The 23,032-nt window shown below is 36.4% G+C and overlaps 2 protein-coding genes across 3 annotated transcripts in view; one reads left to right on the forward strand and one right to left on the reverse strand.

Moving 5' to 3' along the window:
* Positions 1-23,032, reverse strand: part of LOC112043384 (putative peptidyl-prolyl cis-trans isomerase dodo) — a 46,964-nt gene that overhangs the window by 22,374 nt on the left and 1,558 nt on the right. The window contains exon 2 of one of the 2 annotated variants that reach the window (XM_052888455.1): positions 19,155-19,214. The exons of the other annotated variant lie outside the window; for it this stretch is intronic. The gene's annotated coding sequence lies outside the window, so the exon portion shown is untranslated. The remainder of the gene's footprint in view (positions 1-19,154; positions 19,215-23,032) is intronic. 2 annotated transcript variants of the gene reach the window in all.
* Positions 55-22,580, forward strand: LOC112043383 (uncharacterized). The gene is made up of 2 exons (XM_024078778.2): positions 55-233; positions 19,782-22,580. Exon 2 carries the CDS (start codon positions 19,786-19,788, stop codon positions 20,827-20,829), a length of 1,044 nt encoding a protein of 347 aa, XP_023934546.1. The 5' UTR covers positions 55-233; positions 19,782-19,785; the 3' UTR covers positions 20,830-22,580.

The following is a 23,032-nucleotide window of genomic DNA, read 5'->3' on the forward strand; positions in this document are numbered from 1 at the left end:
AAAATCGTTTATCTCAATGAAAACGATCATCTACGCTGACGCTACCCGAGATCGCGCCGGTATAAAAACTCGAGCACAGGCGCATCCAAACCATAACAACCACCATCGTGAAGCAGGGTACACCCTTAGTGAAAATACATAAATACATTACATTATATTACATAAATACATTGAGTATTCAAGTTCATATGACGTGAAGTGAATTTCAGTTATGCTGTAATTTTATATCACTGGTGAGTGTTTATTGTCCTATTCTAACGACCCCCTTCCTTATAGAGGGGTGAGTGCATAAGTATTTTGTTATTTTCTATGAATAAAATCTTATTTTAATTTATTAAGTTTCAGTAAAAAAGTTATTAATGATTGAAGTGGCAAGCAATTATTTTCAGACAAGTTTCAATAATAATTGAAAATAACTTGATAATAATTGTTAATAATGTGTTACAAATAAATTCATACACAAAATTGTATCAGACAAAGCAATCTATTATTTTTTAAGAAAGCCGATTAAATTAGATTTGCTAAGTACATATTTATAATTTTTTAAATTAATATAGAGCTAAATTCCAAAAAAATATTCAAGTTTACACTCACCTCAAAACTTCATAAACTTCAGTGTCAAATTATTTTATATTTTATAGCTTCTCTATGAAAATCCAAGATTAATAAATAAATCTTTTGTTCCAAAAAATTATGAATATGAATATGTTAGCAATTTTGTAAGCAGTTTACAAAATATGATTTTAAAGACATTTTGATGGTTAACTTAAATAAGAATTATATGTTTAACAAATAAATATTTTTTGGGCAGGTCGAAGTATTTACACTGTACTTACTATGTTATAAATTAACTTGACTATAGAAAAAAATAACACATAATCACTACATAGTATGATATATAGTCGCTTTCTCTGTCCCTATGTATGCATAAATCTTTAAAACTACGCAACGGATTTTGATGCAGATTTTTTAAATAAATGGTGATTGAAGAAGAAGGATTATATGTATAATAATTAAATCAATTAAATACATTAGTCAAAACGAAGCTTGACCGGGTCCGCTAGTAAAAAATAAAACACAAATAAAAAAATTACTTAAATTAAAAAATATAAATATAAATATAAAAATAATTAAAAATAATAATAATAATATATAATTAAATTAAAAGTTTCGTTATAATTTTTTAGCAAGCTTTCGTAATAATAAATACAAGTATTTCATAGCAAGACCCAGGACCTCAAGGTCCGAACCTAGTACTTCATGACCCGAAACTGCATAAGCTAACCATTGCACCACCGACACCGTTCAGTGTTCACCCTCAGAATTATACCATCAAGGAAATGTTTAAGACATGGTGTTTGATGGGAAGTTAAGGCGGAGTGAATTACCACCACTTGACCGGAGATTTCCGTGACAATACCCTATAGTCAGGGATCCGTAGAAATAATATAGAAACAGTAAAAAACGGCTAACTAGTAACAACTTTTAATAACCTTGTTATTGATAAGTTGGGAGGAGGTTAGTGTATCAAAAATTGTTACCTACTAACCAGGTGTGTTTTTTACGTTTGCTTATTTAATAGTTTTACAACTTAACAGCTACAATGTCCTACAGATTGCGTGGTACATTATCTCGTTCCGACGCTCAGAAATTTTCATTTCTTGGTAACTCAGTTAGCTACCAGAATCAAGAATTTTCGTAAATAAAAAAGTTGATCGTTTCACTTTTTTATTTACGAAAATTCTTGGTTCTGCTAGCTAGCTGAGTAGATAAAACCGTTAGGTAAAAACGGAAAAATAAAATCTTTTTAACAGAAAAATAAATAAATTCAACAGACTCCAAAATCACAAAAATAAAATAAAAAACGAAAAATAACATCGTTTGTGCTACCTTCTAATCACTTTGAGGGCGGTGCCAACACAGTGAGGTATTAACTCAACCCGATTAAATCATAAAGTTTTAGGGTTTTCATACTGTTATTTCCCGTGGTTCTTTCAGAAATGGCTTAATTAATACGCCACTAGTACCGAATTTTTGTTAAAAAGATTTTATTAACTCACGATCTCGGGGTGCCGGGATTGATACAATCAAGCCAAAACTCCTTTTAAGAACTGCCCTATAAGCTAAAGTCCGAGTCTCAGAGGAGAGGAGGGAGTCGTTCCACTCATCTCTTCTGCTTCTGCCTTCGGGCTCAGTCAGACGCTCCTACCATTAATATAATATTAATGCTAAGTAGGAAGGTGAAGGAAAAACATCGTGAGGAAACCTGCACACCAGAGAATTTTTCTAATTCTCTGATGTGTGAAGTCTGCCAATACGCTTTAGGCCAGCGTGGTAGACTATTGGCCTAACCCCTCTCATTCTGAGAGGAGACTCGAGCTCAGCAGTGATCCGAATATGGGTTGATAATGATTGGGTCGGTATAAATAATTAAAAGCCTACGGCACTTACACAATCAGAAAGATAAAATCTTCCCCATTGATTCAGTGGTTATCTTATACAGTTTCGGATCATGAATAGGTGTGACTACTGGGTTGGGTTGTGAAATATTGAGTTTTATCTTCCTTTCAAGAAATTCTCAGTAGCTGCCCAGTGTTGGAAAGTTGATTGTGTTACACCCTCGTGCCTTGGAGTGCACATTAAGCTTTAGAACAAATACCTATGGACTTGTATAGCACCCAAATTCTAACACAAAATTGTGTCTCGTTTTTTGAGGGGGACGAGGTAAACACATCGAAAATATTTAACACCTTCAAATATATTCTGTGTCCTTACACTACACACAACTATAAAGATTCGCAATACACACACGTCTAATTATTACACAGTCAAACAAACACATTGCTCACACAGAATATTAGATTACTTGATCAAAATTTTTGTTTCTTTTTAGACATAGTTTTTAATACAAATTTGATATACATAATTAAGTTAAAATACTTACAAATTAAACGCAATTTTCTTCTTTTAGTAAATTTTATCTTTTAGTGAGTTATTAACCGTAGGTATTTAATGCAATTCAACTACGCAAAGCGGCATTTTTAGGGAGTTCTTTACACGGAATACGATTACAACAATCAATCATTGATTCTATAGAAACAGTTTTTATAAACGCCTTAGATCGTTGATCTTATACTTTGACAGAGGGGTAATGTCTAGCGAGGCAGGTCCATCTATAATTCTGGCTCTGAGCATTAAGCCGTCGGACCCGATCATTATCACTGACTTCTGTAGCTCTATTCTATAGCGATGTTTTCATAACTGGAGTGTGAGTCTCGAATTCGTTTCTCTCTATCTAACACGGTACTATAGATAGAGAGAGATATAGACGAATTTGATGAGCACACTGTCGAGTTGTAAAAAACAGTTACAGAATAGCTTTATCGATAGCGATTTATTCAGTTTTCATTAAGATACTAGAGTCAACAATGTATATTGCGAATTAAAATACTCACTATCCCTTTTCTATTAACTACGTCACAATGAATCGTTCTTTTTCAAATCGGTTAAGTACATAGTTTGATTTTTAAATTGAAATAACCGAAAAAAGTATGTAATCAAAGTAAACGAAATTGCGCAAAAATTTGCTACATACTTATTGTTTTCATTGGCACCGCCTACAAGTCGGTCAATAGATACCTACTACATCTATACCTATCTCATCATCATCATCTCCCTACCCTTTTCCCACTTAAGTGGGGTCGGAAAAATATGTCAATCTTTTCCATTCGTTCGTCTCTATTACTCGTCAACTCATCATCCACTCCTTTTACACACCTCTTTTTTGTCCCCTTTCACACAATCCAACCATATTTTCTTTTGCCTTTCTCTCCTCGTATGTCCTTCCACTTGCACATTCAACATTTTTCTAGTAATATTATTTTCCTCCCTACGCATTACATGTCCATACCAAGCTAACCTTCTACTCCTCAATTTTTTTGTCACTGGCGCCACCTTCAGACTTAGTTATACATACTCATATACCTATCCATACATATATCTATACCTATCTATACCTATATATAATATGAAAACGAATGGTTACTATGAGTACCACTGATGTATAGAAATGAAATTTAGCAGAGAGGTATAGTTTATAGTTAGTAGACGTCCGCTACTACAACATTGATGAGTTCCTTAATGATAAAGATGCTTGGAGCCCGTTGGATCAGCTTCCACCTTCACACAGGCAGTAAAACTATAAGAAATGTAAACAGTAATTGTTATCAATTGTAAATTATAATACTGTATGACTTTTTCAACAGAGCAACTGTCGAGTTTCTTGCCGGTATCTTCTCAGCAGAACCTGCCTTCCGAACCGGTGGTAGAATCTTTACAAATAGTCAACTGACGTGTCAAAAGTGCTTGTAAACTGAGCCTACTTGAAATAAATGATTTTTGATTTGATTTGATTTACTTTAATCCGACCTAGTACCGCTAGTTGGTACAGGGTCAGATTAAAGGCTCTTGCAAGTTTAACGACGATTCGCAGGTAGGTCTACTCGTACGGTAGAAAGGGTATCTTTATAGGCATTTTTAATCATGAGCTAAACCAAACAGAAAAGGTAATTGCCTAAACCCTTAACCACCTAACTTACTTTACTTATATATATGTTTTCTGTGGTAATAGCTAAAAAAAAGTTTTTAATACTTTGTTTTTTTTTTAATTTTGTCTCCAACGTTGACATGCAAAGATCGTTGACAATTACGAGTACAGTTAGTTTTACGACATTTTTAAAGACGGATTGTTTGTTTATTTGTTTGTGCTTGTTTGCTAGGCTTGTCGGTCTTGACGGCCTACGTGGTGCAGTGGTATCCGCGGTGGATTTAAAAGAGTGGAGGTCCTGGGTTCGTTCCCCGGCTGGGCCGGTTGAGGTTTTCTTAATTGGTCCAGGTCTGGCTCAATTAAGAAAACCTCAACCGGCCTCAACAGGTGGGATCGAAAGGAGTGCGGATTGTATCCTACTCCTAACAACTTAGCCCACTTCTATCTTAGATTGCATCATCACTTACCATCAGGTGAGATTGTAGTCAAGGGCTAACTTGTAGGTGAGATTGTAGTCAAGGGCTAACTTGTAGGGAATAAAAAAAAATTAAACTTTTTCTATACAGCTTTAAATGTTATATCGCCGCTTAATTTTTTTTTCAGTTTTAAAAAGCCGCTAATCTCAGGAACTACTTGACCGATTTGAAAAATTCTTTCCGTGTATTATCTCCTATCTATTATCCCCGTACTCCTATGAGAACGATAACCACGCAAGTGAAACCGCGCGGCGTCAACTAGTTAATAAATAAATGCTAATACGCGTTAATTCCAAAAATATTTTACACTAGGGATAGGGCACTCGCGCATCAAAACTGAGACGAAGAAATGTGCATAGTTATCTTAATTTCATTTAGTCGCTTAATAAACAACGAAAGTTATCTAAACACATAATACTTCAATATTGTCTACAATGTAGAGTTGTGTGTTTATGAAGTGTAAAAACATATACAGGGTGTCCCGTAATTAATGGAGAAAACGCAAATGGTAGATATATCACCTAATTATCTAAAACGAATTTGAATAGTTTTCCAAAAATCCGTAGGGTGACCAAGTTATATTTTTTTCGTTTTTTTTTTTAATTTTTCTATCTTGAATCAGTTTTTTGAATGCTGTATCTAATGTAACTAAGATTTTAAAGGTCTGCCCTTGTAACCAAGTGGCACTCTCGATTCTCTTTCTACGATCGCTAACGCTTCGAAAACTAGAAATATGAATGTATGGGAATGACATTTGCTATTAAAACATGAAGATGTGTCATTCCCATACATTTTTCTAGTTTTCGAAGTGTTAGCGAATTTAGAACGAGAATCGACGTGCCTTCAGGGTGTGATTTTTGTTAAACATTACGGATTAAATTACCAACTAACTACTAAACTAGCTACTAAACTAAATAACTAGCTGACGTTGCGCGGTTTCGCCCGCGTGGTTCCCGTTCCCGTAGGAATACGGGGATAAAATATAGCCTATAGCCTTTCTCGATAAATGGGCTATTTAACACTGAAAGAATTTTTCAAATCGGAGCAGTAGTTCCTGAGATTAGCGCGTTCAATCAAACAAACAAACAAACTCTTCAGCTTTATAGTATTAGTATAGATGTTTTATTTATTTTGTATAAAAACCTATGAAAGCGATAATTATTTTAATTTCATTAAGATGACCCGATTAAAAAAAAATTCTACAAAAAATGTATAGAGCTGAAGTGTACCATTATTTTTAAAATTTGTGCACTGTATATACATAAATATATAATGTAAGTAAACATAAAGTTGTGCAAGTGTGCGCTCAGTATTTAAATTAAATTCCGATCACTTTTTGCGGTGATTTTGTAGGCACGTAACATATCTATAGTTTAAAATAATCATTGGTTAATTCCTCTTTCGGGAACAAATATATTAATCGAGACGATAACTTCGCACCGAGTTTTAATGTTAACATTTAAAGATTCTATGGGAAGGAATCTCTTGTTTATGGTTGATATTTCGCTAATAGGAATATTTGTTATCATAAATGTTAACTAATTATTGTATTGTGGTACTGAGGTGTTGAAATTACTGTAAAATGGAATTCGTAAATCCGGTATAGACAATTTAATATTATCGGGCATAACAAAATAAATAAAAATAAAAAGCCTCTATTGCTGTTTAGGTTGTTGTTTCATCATATTCAATAACAACCCATATTCAGCTCACGGTTGAGCACGAGTCTCCACTCAGAATGAGAGGGGTTAGGCTAATAGTCCACCACGATGTCTTCACACACGCAGATAATTAAGAAATCCGTTTTTTTAGACGTTTTTCCTTCACTGCTTGAGACACGTGATATTTTTTTTTTTAAAGAACGTACCTAACTGTAAAGTTGCCGCCCCAGACGAACCTACGTCCTCTGAATCGAAGGCGGAGGTCATATCCACTGGGCTATCTGATATTTGCAAAAAGTTATCATATTCTGTTCTATGGTTATTTACCGTAAGCCCACCAACTAGCATTGAAGCAGCGTGATGGGCTTAAGCTTCAAATCCACATCTCATATACTTAATAAAAGCTTATGCAATGTAGTCGCCACAATAAACTGATAATTATTTATACATTATAATCCACATAAATTAATTATCAGGTAAAATTGAATTTCCATTAAGCCGATAATAATAACCGCAAATTTTCGCGAACAAAGCCGGGGATAAAGCTAGTTAGATACAAGAGCAGTCATAACAATAGGTATCACAAATCCTCCAATACTACAATATTCGTATCTGATGATGTAAGGATTCAGGCAAAAGAATATTACGATTATTCAGAGAATATTAGGGAGCAGGTAGATTGTATGAAATCGTATGTTTTTGCGAAAAATATTAAAACTGAGGATGTCTATGAAAATCAGGATATATACCGTGCTAATCGTATTTTTAAACGGCTTTTTAAAAATCAGTTTAATAATGAATTAATTATTATGACAAACTATAACAAACAGACAAAAGTAATTAAGTACAGTAATATGGAATTATAATGGATACGTTCTTGGGTGACAAAATAAATTACAAATTTATAAAGAAAAAACAATTAATACTATCTTCAGTCTTAGACAATGATTTGAAATTTGAAGTATTTTGTATTTTTTTCTTGCTTGACAGTTTTTAAAAGCAGTGGCGTTCTTAAAAAATCCATTCTCAATTTCTTTGCAAGTTAAAGTTTAAATTTGCAGATTTTACGCCAGTTTCGTCAGTCAGACCCGCGAATAACTAAATATATAGCCGCGAATATAGGAATTGGGTCGCAATTTTTTAATCCGCGAATAGTCAAAACGAAGCTTTTATTGTAGTAAACTATTTTTTTTTTATTCTTTACAAGTTAGCCCTTGACTACAATCTTACCTGATGGTAAGTGATGATGCAGTCTAAGATGAAAGCGGACTAACTTGTCAGGAGGAGAATGAAAACTCACACTCCTTTCGGTTTCTACACGGCATCGTACCGGAACGCTAAATCGCTTGGCGGTACGTCTTTTGCCAGTAGGGTGGTAACTAGCCACGGCTGTAGCCTCCCACCAGCCAGACCTGGACCAATTAAGAAAATCTCAATCGGCCCAGCCGGGGATCGTACCCAGGACCTCCGTTTTGTAAATCCGCCGCGCATACCACTGCGCCACAGAGGCCGTCAAAATATAGCGTTCAACGTAATCCGAAGCAAATTGAATGTTGTGGTTAAATCCAAAGTGACCGACAACCGCAGACGGATTCGACAGCTAGCTAAAAACTCACACCGATTCATTAGTATTGCCAAAAGCTATTTTCCTAATTTCCCACAAATCGAAGCGAAATTCTTCAACTTTGGGCAAAGAAAATTTTTCAAATAAAATAAATCAGGAAGTTGCTGTTTTTATTTTTTTATATTTTATGAACAAATTTTTAAAACTGTTACTCTAAAAATGAAGGACATTCCATAAAAACTTTCAACCCTTATTTCACCCCCTGTCATTTTATTTTCGCAACAAAAAGTATATTATAACCTTCTCCGTATTATGGTCTTAAACCGTGCCAAGTTTCATTTGAATTCATTCAGCGTGATGCCCGAATAACAAAAAAACACGGAGAGACAGACAGACAGACAAAAAATCGAAAAAAAAAAATTTTTTAGCTTCAGTATCGATTATAGTATAATGCGCACCAACAAAAATTTTCAAAATATCTTCAATGTACAGAATGCACAGAATACGTATCATAAGTATAGTTCCTAGATGGCGCTGGCTTTCTTTATGCCACGCTAACGTTTGTTGTTACAAATGGTATAAGTAAAATCTCAAATTGCGAATAAATGTATAGAAATCGACCAGTTTTATTATAAGTATAGTTTATCGTCGTGTTTTTGGAATATATAGAAAATTAACCTAATTTTAATATTGAGTATTTTTATTAAGTCACCAATATAATAATAGATGCAGTTTCCACACATAGGACCAATTCCTAGGAGTGGTCCAAAATTCAGTTAAAATTTCCCACAATTTGGGGTATTCCCCACAAATTAACAACACTGTTCATTAGTGCTTTCTCCACTCAATTCGAGTACTAATAACCAGATACAGCCGATATATTCAATTGCATATAGACTTGGCACTACAAAATCTGTAGAGTAGGTACTGCCTCGTTGATCCAGTTAGTTCTAAAGGTCAAAACTCATTATTACGCCTCGGACAATAGCCTCGCGCCTACGTTATATCAGATGTCCGAGAGCTAGTTTACATTTGGGTAAAGTATTTGAGGCAAGTTGAAAAGTCTACCTTAATACAGAACTAGAGACCTGTCTGTCGGGAAAGACTGTATTAGGAGTGGGTACGACAATAGACCAACGGGATGGGGAGTCGGTTACATTTTAATGTTAAAAATATTTTATTCAGTGCTTTGGACGACCGTCTGTATCATGAATCGAGATTTAAATATGTACCTAGTATCCGACCGAAATTTCGATTTCAGTTTCTCTTTCAGCCAAGGCTCGGCGAGTTTCAGCTTAGTTTCGATTTCGGCTGAAATCCATCCGAAACTACAGCGAAAACCGAAACTGAATTCGTGATATTTCAAACAGCGTTGAGCTTCGAGCTACGAATTCATTTTTTGTTGACAATATGTTTTGTTTTTTAGATGTTTTAGTGCCTATTATTTATTTAGGTAAGAAAAGTAGTTAGTAACTTAGTTTAGTACCTACTAAGTTACTAACTTATTTTTAACAGAAATATTGATTTTACACAATTTCATGGAAGTTTCGGTTTCGGCTGAAACAAACTGAAATTCCGAAGCTGAATTTCGGTTTCAGTTTCGGCCGTAAAACCTAGTTTTGGTCGGTCGGGTCGGTCGGATAAAATTGATCGCGTGTAGGTCGCGACTGGCATGATTTCATGCACTTCGCGAGACGTTAGGGCTGCAGGCATGTGAGTTTACTTGATAGTCACTGGCTGACATAATTGTATTTTAATATTGAGTTTAAAGTGTATGTTAATTCAGTAAATACCTTAAATCTTTAATACGTGGTCCTGTTATATTCACAACACAAGCCCCGGATCTGCTTATTATTCTAAACTGATGTGGCTAAAGGCTCGTGTAAAACACCTACGCGCGAACAAAAAATATGATATTCAGGCGATCTAATATCATATGAGCCGAGATAGCCCAGTAAATATTACCTCTGTCTTCGATTCTGATAGAGTAGGTTCGAATTCAGTCCGGAGCATGCACCTCCAACCTTTCAGATAAGTGCATTTTATTTTAGAACTAGCGGACGCCCGCGAATTTGTCCGCGTGGAAATCAATGAAAACTTTCAAGCCCTGTTTCACAACTTTAGGAGTTGAATTTTAAAATTTTTTAAATCACATTCTATTTCGTATTTTTTTTATGATTTATGAACAAATTTTCAAAAAGTGTAACTCTAAGAATGATGGACTTTACATACAAACTTTCTATCCCTATTTCACCCCCTTCTTATTTTATTTTCACAATAAAAAGGACCCTATAACCTTCTCCGTATTAAGGTTTTAAACCGTGCCAAGTTTCATTTGAATTTATTCAGTAGTTTCAGCATGATGCCCGAACAGACAAGACAAAAAATCGAAAAAAAATATTTTTGGCTTTAGTATCGATTATATAATGCCATCCAAGAAAAAAATTCAAAATATCTTCAATGTACAGAATTTGACCTGTTACAGTTTTAAAAGTAGGTATAGTTATAGATTGTATAGATAGATATAGATAGATTTAGACTGTCGTGAGTATTATTCACATTAATTTATTATGAAACACGGTTTAAACACATGTGCGGTTTTATACACTAATTTATGTTACGCTGGTTATATATGTGATGAGTGGACTGTATTTATTTGTATTTTTTGTATATATGTATGTTTGCTGATTTCTGCCAAAACCAAACAAGTAATTTGTGATCCACACCAACCTTGCATCACTCGCCCCCAATGGCAGCACGGCAAGACCAAGGAGAGCCCGCGATTTGGAGTAGTTCTTTCTTGAGGAGGTAGGCACCCACAAACACACAGATTGTTCTTGCAAGAAAAACGTTTTCTTATATTTAACGCGCGCACACGGTGCGAATTTGTTTCTTAGGCACGGCCGAAAGAAAGAAAACACGCGTACAGGTACGACATGCACACAGCACGGCTGGATGATGCAATATAAGTGGCAAAGTAGTCCAAAATGGCGTCTTCCAGAGATGACGCCTGCATCAGTTGTCAAACCGACATCTGACATTGATTGACGATTGACACAATTCTGATGTGGTTTTTCTCAAACTACCTGCATGGTAATGGCAAGATCGAACATACCCCCCACCGAAATCAGCATGATGATTTCCCATAAATAAATGTAGGTAAGTATGTTGTATGAGAAAAATAAATAAAATGAAAATTATAAATGAGTAATAGTTTACGAAACTATATTGTTAGTGTAATTGTATAGTGTAAAATTAATCTTAATAACTACGAGTTACTGTTAAAAATTAAATTTAATATTAATTTGCATAGGGCAAAGGACAAATTTTATTTACAGGTCTTTTATAGACCCCGTTTTGGGTTCGAACGGTAACTACGCGAACTATTTTATCAACACCTGGATGCACTTCTTCTATTCTACCTAAAGGCCATTGCAATGGTTTACAAAGATTCGATTTAAGAAGAACTAGGTCACCTACGTTAACGTTAGGTTTTGAAGTGAACCATTTCTCTCTCTGTTGAAGAGTGTGGAGGTAGTCATCCGACCAACGCTTCCAGAAAGATTGCGTAATTTTTTGAATTGCTTGCCACCGAGACAGTCTGTTCAAAGGAACGTCCTCAACATCATATTCGGGGACAGCAAGAAGACTTTGACCTATTAGGAAATGTCCTGCGGTAAGTACGTCAAACTCATTCGGATTGTTGGACAACGAACACAATGGTCTAGAATTCATTATCGCTTCGATTTTACAAAATATTGTGGTAAGTTCTTCGAATGTAAGGATTTGGTTGCCAATTGTTCGATACAAATGATGTTTGGCTGATTTAATGCCAGCTTCCCAGAGACCTCCCATAGAAGCTGCGTTTGGCGGATTTAGACGCCATTCAATACTGCGCGACGCTAGTCCGTCAAAGATTTTACTATGGTTATTTTTATCTCGAAAGAAATTACCGATTTCCTTTAAATGCTTACCAGCTGCTAAAAAATTACTTCCGCAATCAGTTTGCAAAGTCCGGCAAAGACCTTTGCGTGCCGTTAGGCGATCTAAGGCTGCCAAAAAGGTATCACATGACAGGTCTGTTATTACTTCCAGATGCACGGCTTTGGTAGTAAAACACACAAAAAGACATAGGTAAGCCTTATAACCTTTAGCATTACGGCGCGGGCTTTCTTTTACCAAAAAGGGACCTCCTATATCACAACCGACATGGTCAAACACTTTGCCAGGTTTTAACCGAGAAGCGGGTAACGTAGCCATTGAGGGCTGAATAATATTTGGATTAAATTTAAAACACTGAGCGCATTTTGATAACACTGAGCGGATAATGCTACGAGCATTTACTATCCAATAGGTTTTACATAAAATTCCTTGCAACGTGCGAGGACCTGAGTGTAAATACACTTTGTGAAAATATTCAATTAGTGAAGTTGTAGTTTTACATTTTTTAGGAAGCAGCAATGGATGTTTCGTACTGTATGGAAGGTCGGCTTGTGAAATCCTACCCCCCACCCTGAGAAAACCATTAGGATCAACGAAGGGTGAAAGTTTACGTAGTGAAGCTACGTATCCCTTTTTATTCAACGTATCAATTTCGGTACTAAAATGATTACTTTGAATAACACGCACGATCGAGTCACGGCTTTGTTGTAGTTCATTAGAATTTAAATTACCGGAAATTCGATTTGAACTAGACTTTAGGTTATGTATGAACCGGTGGCACCAAGCTAGAACGCGTTGCAGTTTGTTAAATGAAGAGAATTTATCGAAGGTTTCCTCAAGATCGTTAGGTAAAACTTTATTTTCACTTGATACTAATGTGAATGTATCTACGTTGGACTTTAACTCAGGAATAGATTTTACATTTTTTTACAAAAAATGTACTGGTGGGCCAGTCATTGGGATCGTTATACAACCACTCCTGTCCATGAAACCATGTATTCTGTACAGTGAGAAGTTGGCTAGGCAGCGCGCCACGTGAGCACAGGTCTGCGGCATTATTTTCACTGCTTATGTGATACCAGCGGTTCGGTGGAATTACATCAATAATCTCACTGACCCTATTAGAGACAAAAGTCTTTAATTGATAAGGTGGCGTTTGTAACCATGACAAAACGACACTTGAGTCGCTGAGAGCAACGATTGTATATTTAAAATCAGTTAGATTTTTTATTATAAATTTCAAAACCTTGGCTAGCAGCACGGCTGCCATTAATTCAAGTCTTGGAATTGACAATACTGGTTTTAGAGGAGCAACCTTTGATTTGCTGGTCAGTAGTCGAACCTTAACCTCTCCGTCCGCTGTTATACTGCGCAAGTAAACACAGGCGGCATATCCTTGTAATGATGCATCACAAAAACCGATCAGTTGAACGTTAGAAAAGTTAGATATTAACAAATGACGCTCGATCCTTAAGTCCGCTAGGGTTGACAACTCGTTAATAAATCGATTCCATTTATCGTAAGTTTCTTGTGGAATTGTATCGTCCCAACCGAGCCCTAATTTCCACAAATCTTGCATTATACATTTTGCAAGAAATGTACAGGGTGATATAAATCCGACTGGGTCATATACGCTCGCGAGTAATGTCAATACTGAACGTTTAGTAGACTTAATATCCGTTAAATTGTAATTGAACGAAAAACAGTCAGCAGAAGGCAACCAAGTCAATCCTAAAACTTTTAATGAATTGGATAGTGAATCCTCTTCAAAATTAATTTTTGAAACTATTTCTAAATCTAGTTTCGATAGAAAATCTGGCCTATTACTAGCCCACTTTCTAAGATCAAAACCTCCACTCTTAAGAAGAGACATGAGCTCATCCTGTAACGTACAGGCTTCGGTGATTGTTTGGCACGACCATAACAAATCATCAACGTAAAATCCTTGCTTAAGCACAGCAGATGCGCGAGATTGCGGGTTGTCTGACGCGAGTTGATTCAAGGTGCGGACCGCGATGTACGGTGCGCTACGGAGTCCGTAGGTATTTGTTTTCAATTCGTACGTACGCACCGGATCCGACGGGTTTTCGCGCCAAAGAATATGCTGATATTTACGCTCTGTTGGGTCAATAAGAATTGCTCGATACATTTTAGATACGTCTGCAGTGAAGCATACGTCATAAAGTCTAAAATTCATAATTATTTTTAAAATATCTGCAAGTAATTTACGACCCGTTAAAAGGATATCATTTAAGCTAACTCGACTAGTAGTCGGAGCTGAGCCATTGAAGACAACCCTAAGAGGGGTTGTGCTGCTTGAAGGACGCAATACGCTATGATGAGATATAATATATTTGGAGGGTTCCGTACCCGTGTACAGTTCCATATGTCCTAATGATTCGTATTCACGCATAAAATCAACGTACGCACTTCATAAATCAGGCGAACGCACGAATCGACGCTCCATTTGTTTAAGTCGGTTAAATGCTAAATCATATGAATCACCTAAAGGTTCATGTATAGGGTTGATCAAAAGAGGTGAAATATAGCGGCCCGTTTCATCGCGATAATGTTTTTCTACATATAGTTTTTCGGCAATTTCCTCAAGCGGACTCATGGGTGTCACGCACGGCGCTGACTCCACTTCCCAGAACGTCTTGAGAGTGTCATTGAGGAGATCATCCTGACTCGTGTACGACACGAGTGACGTTGTAGATTTAACATTATCCGAGGATGGAATCGTTAACTTTCCGGAGATAACGTATCCAAACACGCTGCTCAATGCGGCGGGTAAATCATTATTAATAATAATTTTATTTCCGTCATAAATGTAAGGAAAAATATCACCTGCTATAATTAAGTCTATTTGTGACTTTTTATAAAACTGAGGATCAGCTAAAATTAAATTATTATAATTATTTACTATATTTTGCGGGATTTCAAACGTAGGTAAATCAGAAGTAATTTTTGTTAACACTACGGCATCGATATTAAAACTGGGTGTATCAATATGACGCGGCTTTATAATAAATGACGTCATTCCTTGATTTTTTACATGTTCACCAGAGAGACCGAAAATATTAAAAGGACATTTACGTTGTGACAACCCTAAGCGCTGCACGCAACGTGTAGTAATGAAGTTCGTTTGAGCGCCCGAGTCGATCAGAACGCGGCACGGCTGAAACTCACCAAGTCGGTCTTGTATACGGACAACCGCTGTTCCTAACACGACACTACGGTGTTCAGTCGCGCTTGCGTGGCAGCACGGCTGCACGTTTGACGCGGTGCTAGACGCTAGCGTAGTAGTGGGTTCGAGTCCCGACGGGTGCAATAAAAAATGATGAAGCTCAGAGCAAACTATACACCGGAATGAACTTGTACATTCATTTTCATTTGAATGCGTATTTTTTAAACAATTTTTACATAATTTTAATGCTATGGCACGCTTGATACGCTCAGCACTGGTCAGTTTACGAAACTGACTGCATCTGTATATCATGTGGTTTTCCCCGCAGTGTAAACAATTAATTTGTTTCGACGAAGACACATGAGAGAAATTTTTAAAAGAACTTTTATCAGATTTTACCTGTTTGACATTTTTCGGTTGAGATTTATTTTGAACAGCTGTTGTACTTGACCTTGAAACTGATTCACAATTATCCAACACTTTAATATGATTATGGATAAACGACATCAAATTTTCAAAACTAGGAATCGAACCTTGATCCGTATGTTCTTCAAACGATTTTCGTGTATGTGGATCAAGAGCCTTTAATGCGATGTGAAACAAAATGAAACTACCTAAATTATCAATATTTAATGCTTGAATAGCCTTATACGAATGATCAAAATGTTCTATAAATGTATTTAAATGTACGGAGGATTCTTTAGTTAACTGCGAAAAACTAAGCATTTTGTCCAGATACCTACTTACTATCAACCGAGGATTTTGGTACTTGCAAAGTAAACTATTCCAAACTACGTCATAATTCTGACCGGTAATCGGAACACTTTTAACGATATTTAACGCAGGACCCGTCGTACACGATAATAAATAATGGAATTTATCTATATTAGGTATATTCGCCTTATTATGAACCATTGAACAGAATGTTTCGTAAAAGGTAGCAAAATTTTCTATATCACCGTCAAAGCAAAATAGTTTTATTTCTGGAAGTTTCGTTCGAGACTCTGATAAAGAATTCTCGACCTTATTTTTATTGACATAAGGTTCACATGATGCAGCAACTAATTTTGATTTATAGTATAATTCGTCGAAGTTTTTTAAATCTGAATTACTTAAACGCGACGTTTGATCGTTTTTCAGTTCTTGTTCGTAAATTTCAAATACAATATGTTCAAAGTTTGACCTTAAGTGGTCAATTTCTTTTACTCGTAATAAGAATAAATCTCTCATTTCATTGTCACTGATTGTTTTTGATAGATCGTACACCGATTGCATTTGTTCAAAGCACCGTTCTTTCCGTTTTATTAGGACGGATAATGCAATCGGTGTATCAACCTGTTCCAGATCTTTTTTAGGTGGCATGATGAATGATTAATAAAAATTATGAAGTAAGATATAAAGTACCTACAACCGGGTCGAAGGCCAAAAAATTGTGCGGTTTTATACACTAATTTATGTTACGCTGGTTATATATGTGATGAGTGGACTGTATTTATTTGTATTTTTTGTATATATGTATGTTTGCTGATTTCTGCCAAAACCAAACAAGTAATTTGTGATCCACACCAACCTTGCATCACTCGCCCCCAATGGCAGCACGGCAAGACCAAGGAGAGCCCGCGATTTGGAGTAGTTCTTTCTTGAGGAGGTAGGCACCCACAAACACACAGATTGTTCTTGCAAGAAAAACGTTTTCTTATATTTAACGCGCGCACACGGTGCGAATTTGTTTCTTAGGCACGGCCGAAAGAAAGAAAACACGCGTACAGGTACGACATGCACACAGCACGGCTGGATGATGCAATATAAGTGGCAAAGTAGTCCAAGATGGCGTCTTCCAGAGATGACGCCTGCATCAGTTGTCAAACCGACATCTGACATTGATTGACGATTGACACAATTCTGATGTGGTGTTTCTCAAACTACCTGCATGGTAATGGCAAGATCGAACAACACACATGATACAACGTCGGAGTATGCCCTACTAGTTTCAAACCCATACGGGGTCCTTAGTCATGAGCTGGTTCTTGCAACGCGGCACGACCCAAACTGATGGACTGGCTGTGAATAAGCACCTATGTACTTGTCTCTCTTTTTCAATCAGCTAAAACGGATATACGTAGTTTCTTTCTTTCTAAAATCAATCCCATTGTCCCCTCTAGCAGACTCCCTTAGCAGTCTACTAAACCATTAAAATTGTCAATATTTACAGAGACGAAAGAATAGGGAAGCGTGAAAGAGATAATTATAAAAAAAATATTTTTTGAGTGAATGGCAGGACGATTACGGGCCAACGGGTAACTGTACCTAAATAATTTAATAGGACACTCTTTTGACCAAGATTCGTCTTTTAGAATACCGTACTTCGAAATGAAATAACGGTTCCGTCAATGAAATAACCTATTTCATTGACGGAACCAGTTTCCTTTGGTCTTTTTCTTTCTAGTTCCCTTATCGTAAAGCTCAACGTTTTAACTGGCCGGTGAAGGTAAGTGATGATGCAATCTAAGATGGAAGCGGGCTAACTTGTTAGTAGGAGAATGAAAATCTACACCTCTATCGGTTTCTACACGACATCGTACCGGAACGCTAAATAGCTTGGCGGTACGACCGAGACCTCCCACCAGCCAGACCTGGACCAATTAAGAAAATCTCAATCGGCCCATCCGGAGATCGAACCCAGGACCTCCGTCTTGTAAATCGACAGCGCATACCATTACGCCACGGAGGGTCACAATGCGATCAAATTATATTAGTAGGTCGATACCTATGGCTAATGTGTGTTAAGAAATATATAAATATTAGCCGTAGAATAATACTTTTTATCCCGGAAAAAGCCCCATTTTTTGCGGGATTTGTGAAAAATAAATTTTCCAGATATAGGAATCGAACCCACGGCCTTGCAAGCAGGAGACAGGGTCACTAATTACTGTGCCCAACGTCACGCCCGTTTGGCATTGTTTCATAAAAATATTCCTGTGAAGGGCTTGTAAAATTATAATAATATTTTTGCTCAAAGCAACTCGCTAAACAGTTTACCGTCCGACACAAAAGAGTTTAACACTCTTAAAAACTTTTTACAAGGGAATCGTTTAGTGTTTAATTTTCTCGACTAAACAAGTAAAGTTATAAAATCTCAACAATCTATTGCAGATTCATAATTTCACATGCTTTGACTGCTTCGTGGAAAGTTGCAACCTTGTGAAGTCTTTACTTCCCAGTTATTTTAACTGAGTATCTAAACTTTCTTATAATACTTGTAGTATGAAGGCTTCATTGATTTTTAGATCCGCGATTGCCAATTGGATATTACCTCTGCCTTTAATTCGGGCGTAGGGTTGAATACGGTTCGGGGCATGCACTTCCAACTTTTCAGTAATGTGCATTTTAAGAATTTAAATATCACGTGTCTCAAAAAGAAAACATTCTAATGTGTGTGTGTGTGTGAAATTTGCCAATTGGGTCAGCGTGACTCTTATTCTGAAAGGAGATTCGTGCTCAACAGTGAGCCAAATATGAGTTATCTATATTAAGGTTAACAAGTAAGCCCCTTGCCCTGCGATTTCACATGATTTTTACGCAGTCTAAGATGAGTAACTTGAATGAAATGAACTGTAAACTAAAGCATGCGCCTAGGGTCGCTGAAATCCCATCATAGTTATAAAATTCCTTGCTAAGTACCTTTAATACAACTAGCGAGGCACCCGGCTCAATGCAATGGCGTTGTAATATGGGGGAGTGTGGAGTGATTAATAATTATATTATGATTAGTCTATACCTTCTGCCTGCTGACCGTTGCCGGGACGAAACGCACGGCCCGCCAGCCGCTTTGTCTTTTCTGTAATGTAATTTCTGTATGTATTATTCATAAACCATCCTCTTGACTCTATATTATGATGCTGGAAATTACCTACATTATAAAATCTTGAATAGTTTAAAAGATCTAAGCGAATACATGGAAGCGACGGCTACTTACCTAATCTATACTAATATTATAAAGCTGAAGAGTTTGTTTGTTTGATTGATTGAACGCGCTAATCTCTGGAACTACTGGTCCGATTTGCAAAATTCTTTCAGTGTTAGATAGCCCATTTATCGAGGAAGGCTATAGGCTATATATTATCTCTGTATTCATACGGGAACGGGAACCACGCGGGTAAAACCGCGCGGCGTCAGCTAGTCGATTATAAATGTCCAAATGTAACAAAGCTGAACGTATTAAGAAAACTTAATTTACAGAACGTTTTTAATACGTTCAATATTATTTAGACATCACCTAAATTTGAAAATTATGATCTAGATTATTGATAACCTACCCAACTACTTAGATTATAAAACTCTCCACACACGGATTCTTCCTTCAATAAAGTACCTATATATATTAAAAGCTAAAATTATTTTCCAGAACCATGGCTTACTACTGGATCTTCATAACGTTTTCCTGGTTCGGCAGCGTCAGCCTCCAGTACATCAACACTGGGGGCCCTGGCGCGGAGACCCTCCTCGACCCTCTGGACTCGTCCCTCCACTACCCTCCTCTGCCGTACCTCAACTACTACAACATGCCAGTCGCTAGAAGCAACTACGACAACTTCCAGAACGACGAAAACGATCACGCATTCTACCAACAAGAGCAAGAGTCACTGGATCTGCAGAGGAAACGGAGAACGGTAACTGAGGATGTTAATGACACTAAAGATGAAGACCAGGAGAAGCGCTGGCTTCCCGACCTTATAGACAGTGACAAGACGTTGTATCTACACAACGATGGTAAGGTCAACCCGTTTATCATCCAAGCATTAGCTGAAGCTTTAGACGGCAATACGAGTGACAGCAACTTAATTCAAACCTTAGAAAACAAGCGGAGCTTCAGTCCTTGGGGCGGCAAAAGAGACAAGCCATTCATAGAGCACACTTGGACTTGGAAACGTACGCCCGGGATCCGAGAGCCGAGCATGCCGAAAAGAGTACGTTTCAGTCCTTGGGGAGGAAAACGGAGCGGCCAGATGATCTTTAAACCGGGTAATAAGAGCACGAAGGTTATATTCTCGGCGTCACTGCCTGAACTCACACGCATAATTTCCAACTATTCGCCAAACGGAAACAAGTTTGACCTGACCGGTATGCAGTTCGTCCCGTCTTTGGGAAAGCGGCACCCTGTCAAGATACTGGCTCTGAGCACTAATTTGGACGAGAGATCGCTTCGAGATGCTTTACCCTTCAACTCTTTCATGGAACCGCTGCCGAGGATCTTCAAACCTGGCCACCCGTACTTGGATGTCAATTTAAAGAAGGACGGAAAGAGGAAGGTCAAATTCAGCGCGTGGGGAGGAAAGCGATCGCCTCCCATCATAGGGCCGATATGGACGCCTGCATCTCGAGATCTCCAGGAATCGACGCTGAATACGATAGTCTTAGTACGAAAACAGGACAACGCCGCGAAAAATTTGTAATGCCTTCGAAACGAGAATAAATGACACCTACGTTACAATTTGTTACGATGCTTCTCGATACTAAAACCTAGATAGTCTTTAAGTAGTTTGATTTAAATAAATGTATCTATAGTTTAATGTGCCATAGTAAAGTTACGCCATTAGAGCTGCAAGGATGCAAGGTTATGCTAATTGTTCAATTCTAAACACGATCAACGATAACTACCTATTCGATTCTGAGCCTGCAAAGATTATAAAATAATTCCAAGCTTAGGATCAAGTAGGAAAGAGTAGGTACTAATTACTATTGTCCCGTAGTTAATGGATAAAACGCAAATGGTAGGTACACCACCTAATTATCTGAAAGTAATTTGACTAAAAATTAGTTTTGAAAAAATTCCCAAGTTAAATTTATTTTTCGGATTTTCGGGTAATTTTAACGAAAGAAAAATAATTATTGCATTCAGTTTCTTCTACAAAACAAATAAAACGTTATTTATAAAAGCAGTATCTTAAATACATTGGTAACTTATTCCGTAATGTCTAACAAAAATCAGATCTTCAAAATCTTTAAAGCAGCTACGGCATTGAAAAAATGATTCGAGACAGAAAATTTTGAAAATCCGAAAAAACGATATAACCCTAGGATTTTTTCCAAAACCTACTACAGATAATTCAGTGGTGTAACTACCATTTGCGTTTTATCCATTAATTACGGGACACCCTGTATGTCTACTACCTACGCAGTTCAAACCTATTAGCTATCTTGGGATCAAAACTACACAACTAATATAAAACAATATTGTTGCTCGATTTCTAACAAAGCCTGAGCTATGCAATTGCATCCTCGCAGAAATAGTAAAGCGCTTCTAATTGGGAGAATTAAGTCTGGACGATTTTTTTATTTTGAAAATACTGGCAATGTGTTTCCGACGAAAAGGCTGGTTTCGCCGGAAACACTCAGACGCAATCGAGTCAAATAATAATTGTTATCAATAAACAATTTTAGTCAATTGTTTAAAAAAAATAAAGTGTTTATTAGTAAAATTGTAATTAAAATTATTGGACAAAGGCTAAATTACATATTGTAACTTATTTATTGTGCAATTTAAGTAAATGTAAAGAATTAAAATGACGAGTTTGTAAAATTTCATTTATTTCACCCAATCAATGAATATGAATAGAGACAAATGAATATTAATCAAAAACATGGTATTTTTTTACCATAGGAAAAGAAATACTAATAATGTATGCCATTGTTGTCTCAAACCTCAATAGCCAATAGGAGTATCTCAATGATTTAACTCGAACCGGTTTTATTCTCACCTTTTCAATTTTAGCTTTTTAGAGGAGATAGGGGAATATTGGTCAACTTTAAAAGCTAATATTCTATAAAAATTACTCTTGATTATTGATTCAAATATATTATAATTATGATATCTTAGACTGAACTAGAGCTATAGGATGATAATTATAATAAAAAACAATTTCAATTTTGTAGTTTATTTAGAAATTCATAGACTCTTAACTAAAACATACTGTCATAAAGAAATTGTTTTAAATACACCATAAGTTTAGTCTCACTGCAAATTATTACAAAACATTTCAAAGTGTTTTTAATGTGATTGTTGATGTTTAAGACATATTTATGAATTACTAAGAATTAAAATAGTGCTCCTATAAGGTTAATAATATTTTAATTATAAATCATACAATTTAGCAAATCAATAGCAAATCAATAGGGGTAGGTATAAAAATATGTTAAATTAAAATCTACAGGAAAGGAAGACTGTCAGTTTGACCCCTAATGGAACAAGCTGTCAAACAGATCCATTCAAGTTTCATAACTGCAATAACTGTAGTGAATGAATAGTAAAAACTAAAACCTCCGCCTTTTTATTAAGTTGGTTAAAGTAATATGGTCAGTGCACAGTAATAGGGACTTGTCAAAAAACCATCCTCAATACACACCTGGGTATGTATCCATGTGGCATGACAATTCTCTTCATACAAAAGCTAACGCTTCAAAAACATTTTGAGATACAACTTTGGTTTTCTGGTTTAAAGGCTAAGGTATCACATAAAATAGACCAGCGTTTCCCAACCTTTTTCAGCCACGGACCCCTAAGAAATCAAGCACAGTTTTCACAGACCCCCTAAATAATATAAACAACAAAAAAAAATCCAATTAGGTATTCGTTTTAGTTATTACAGATCAAAATAG

This window comes from Bicyclus anynana, chromosome 22 (genome assembly GCF_947172395.1).
Source record: "Bicyclus anynana chromosome 22, ilBicAnyn1.1, whole genome shotgun sequence".
In the NCBI taxonomy this organism is placed as follows: Eukaryota; Metazoa; Arthropoda; class Insecta; order Lepidoptera; family Nymphalidae; genus Bicyclus; species Bicyclus anynana.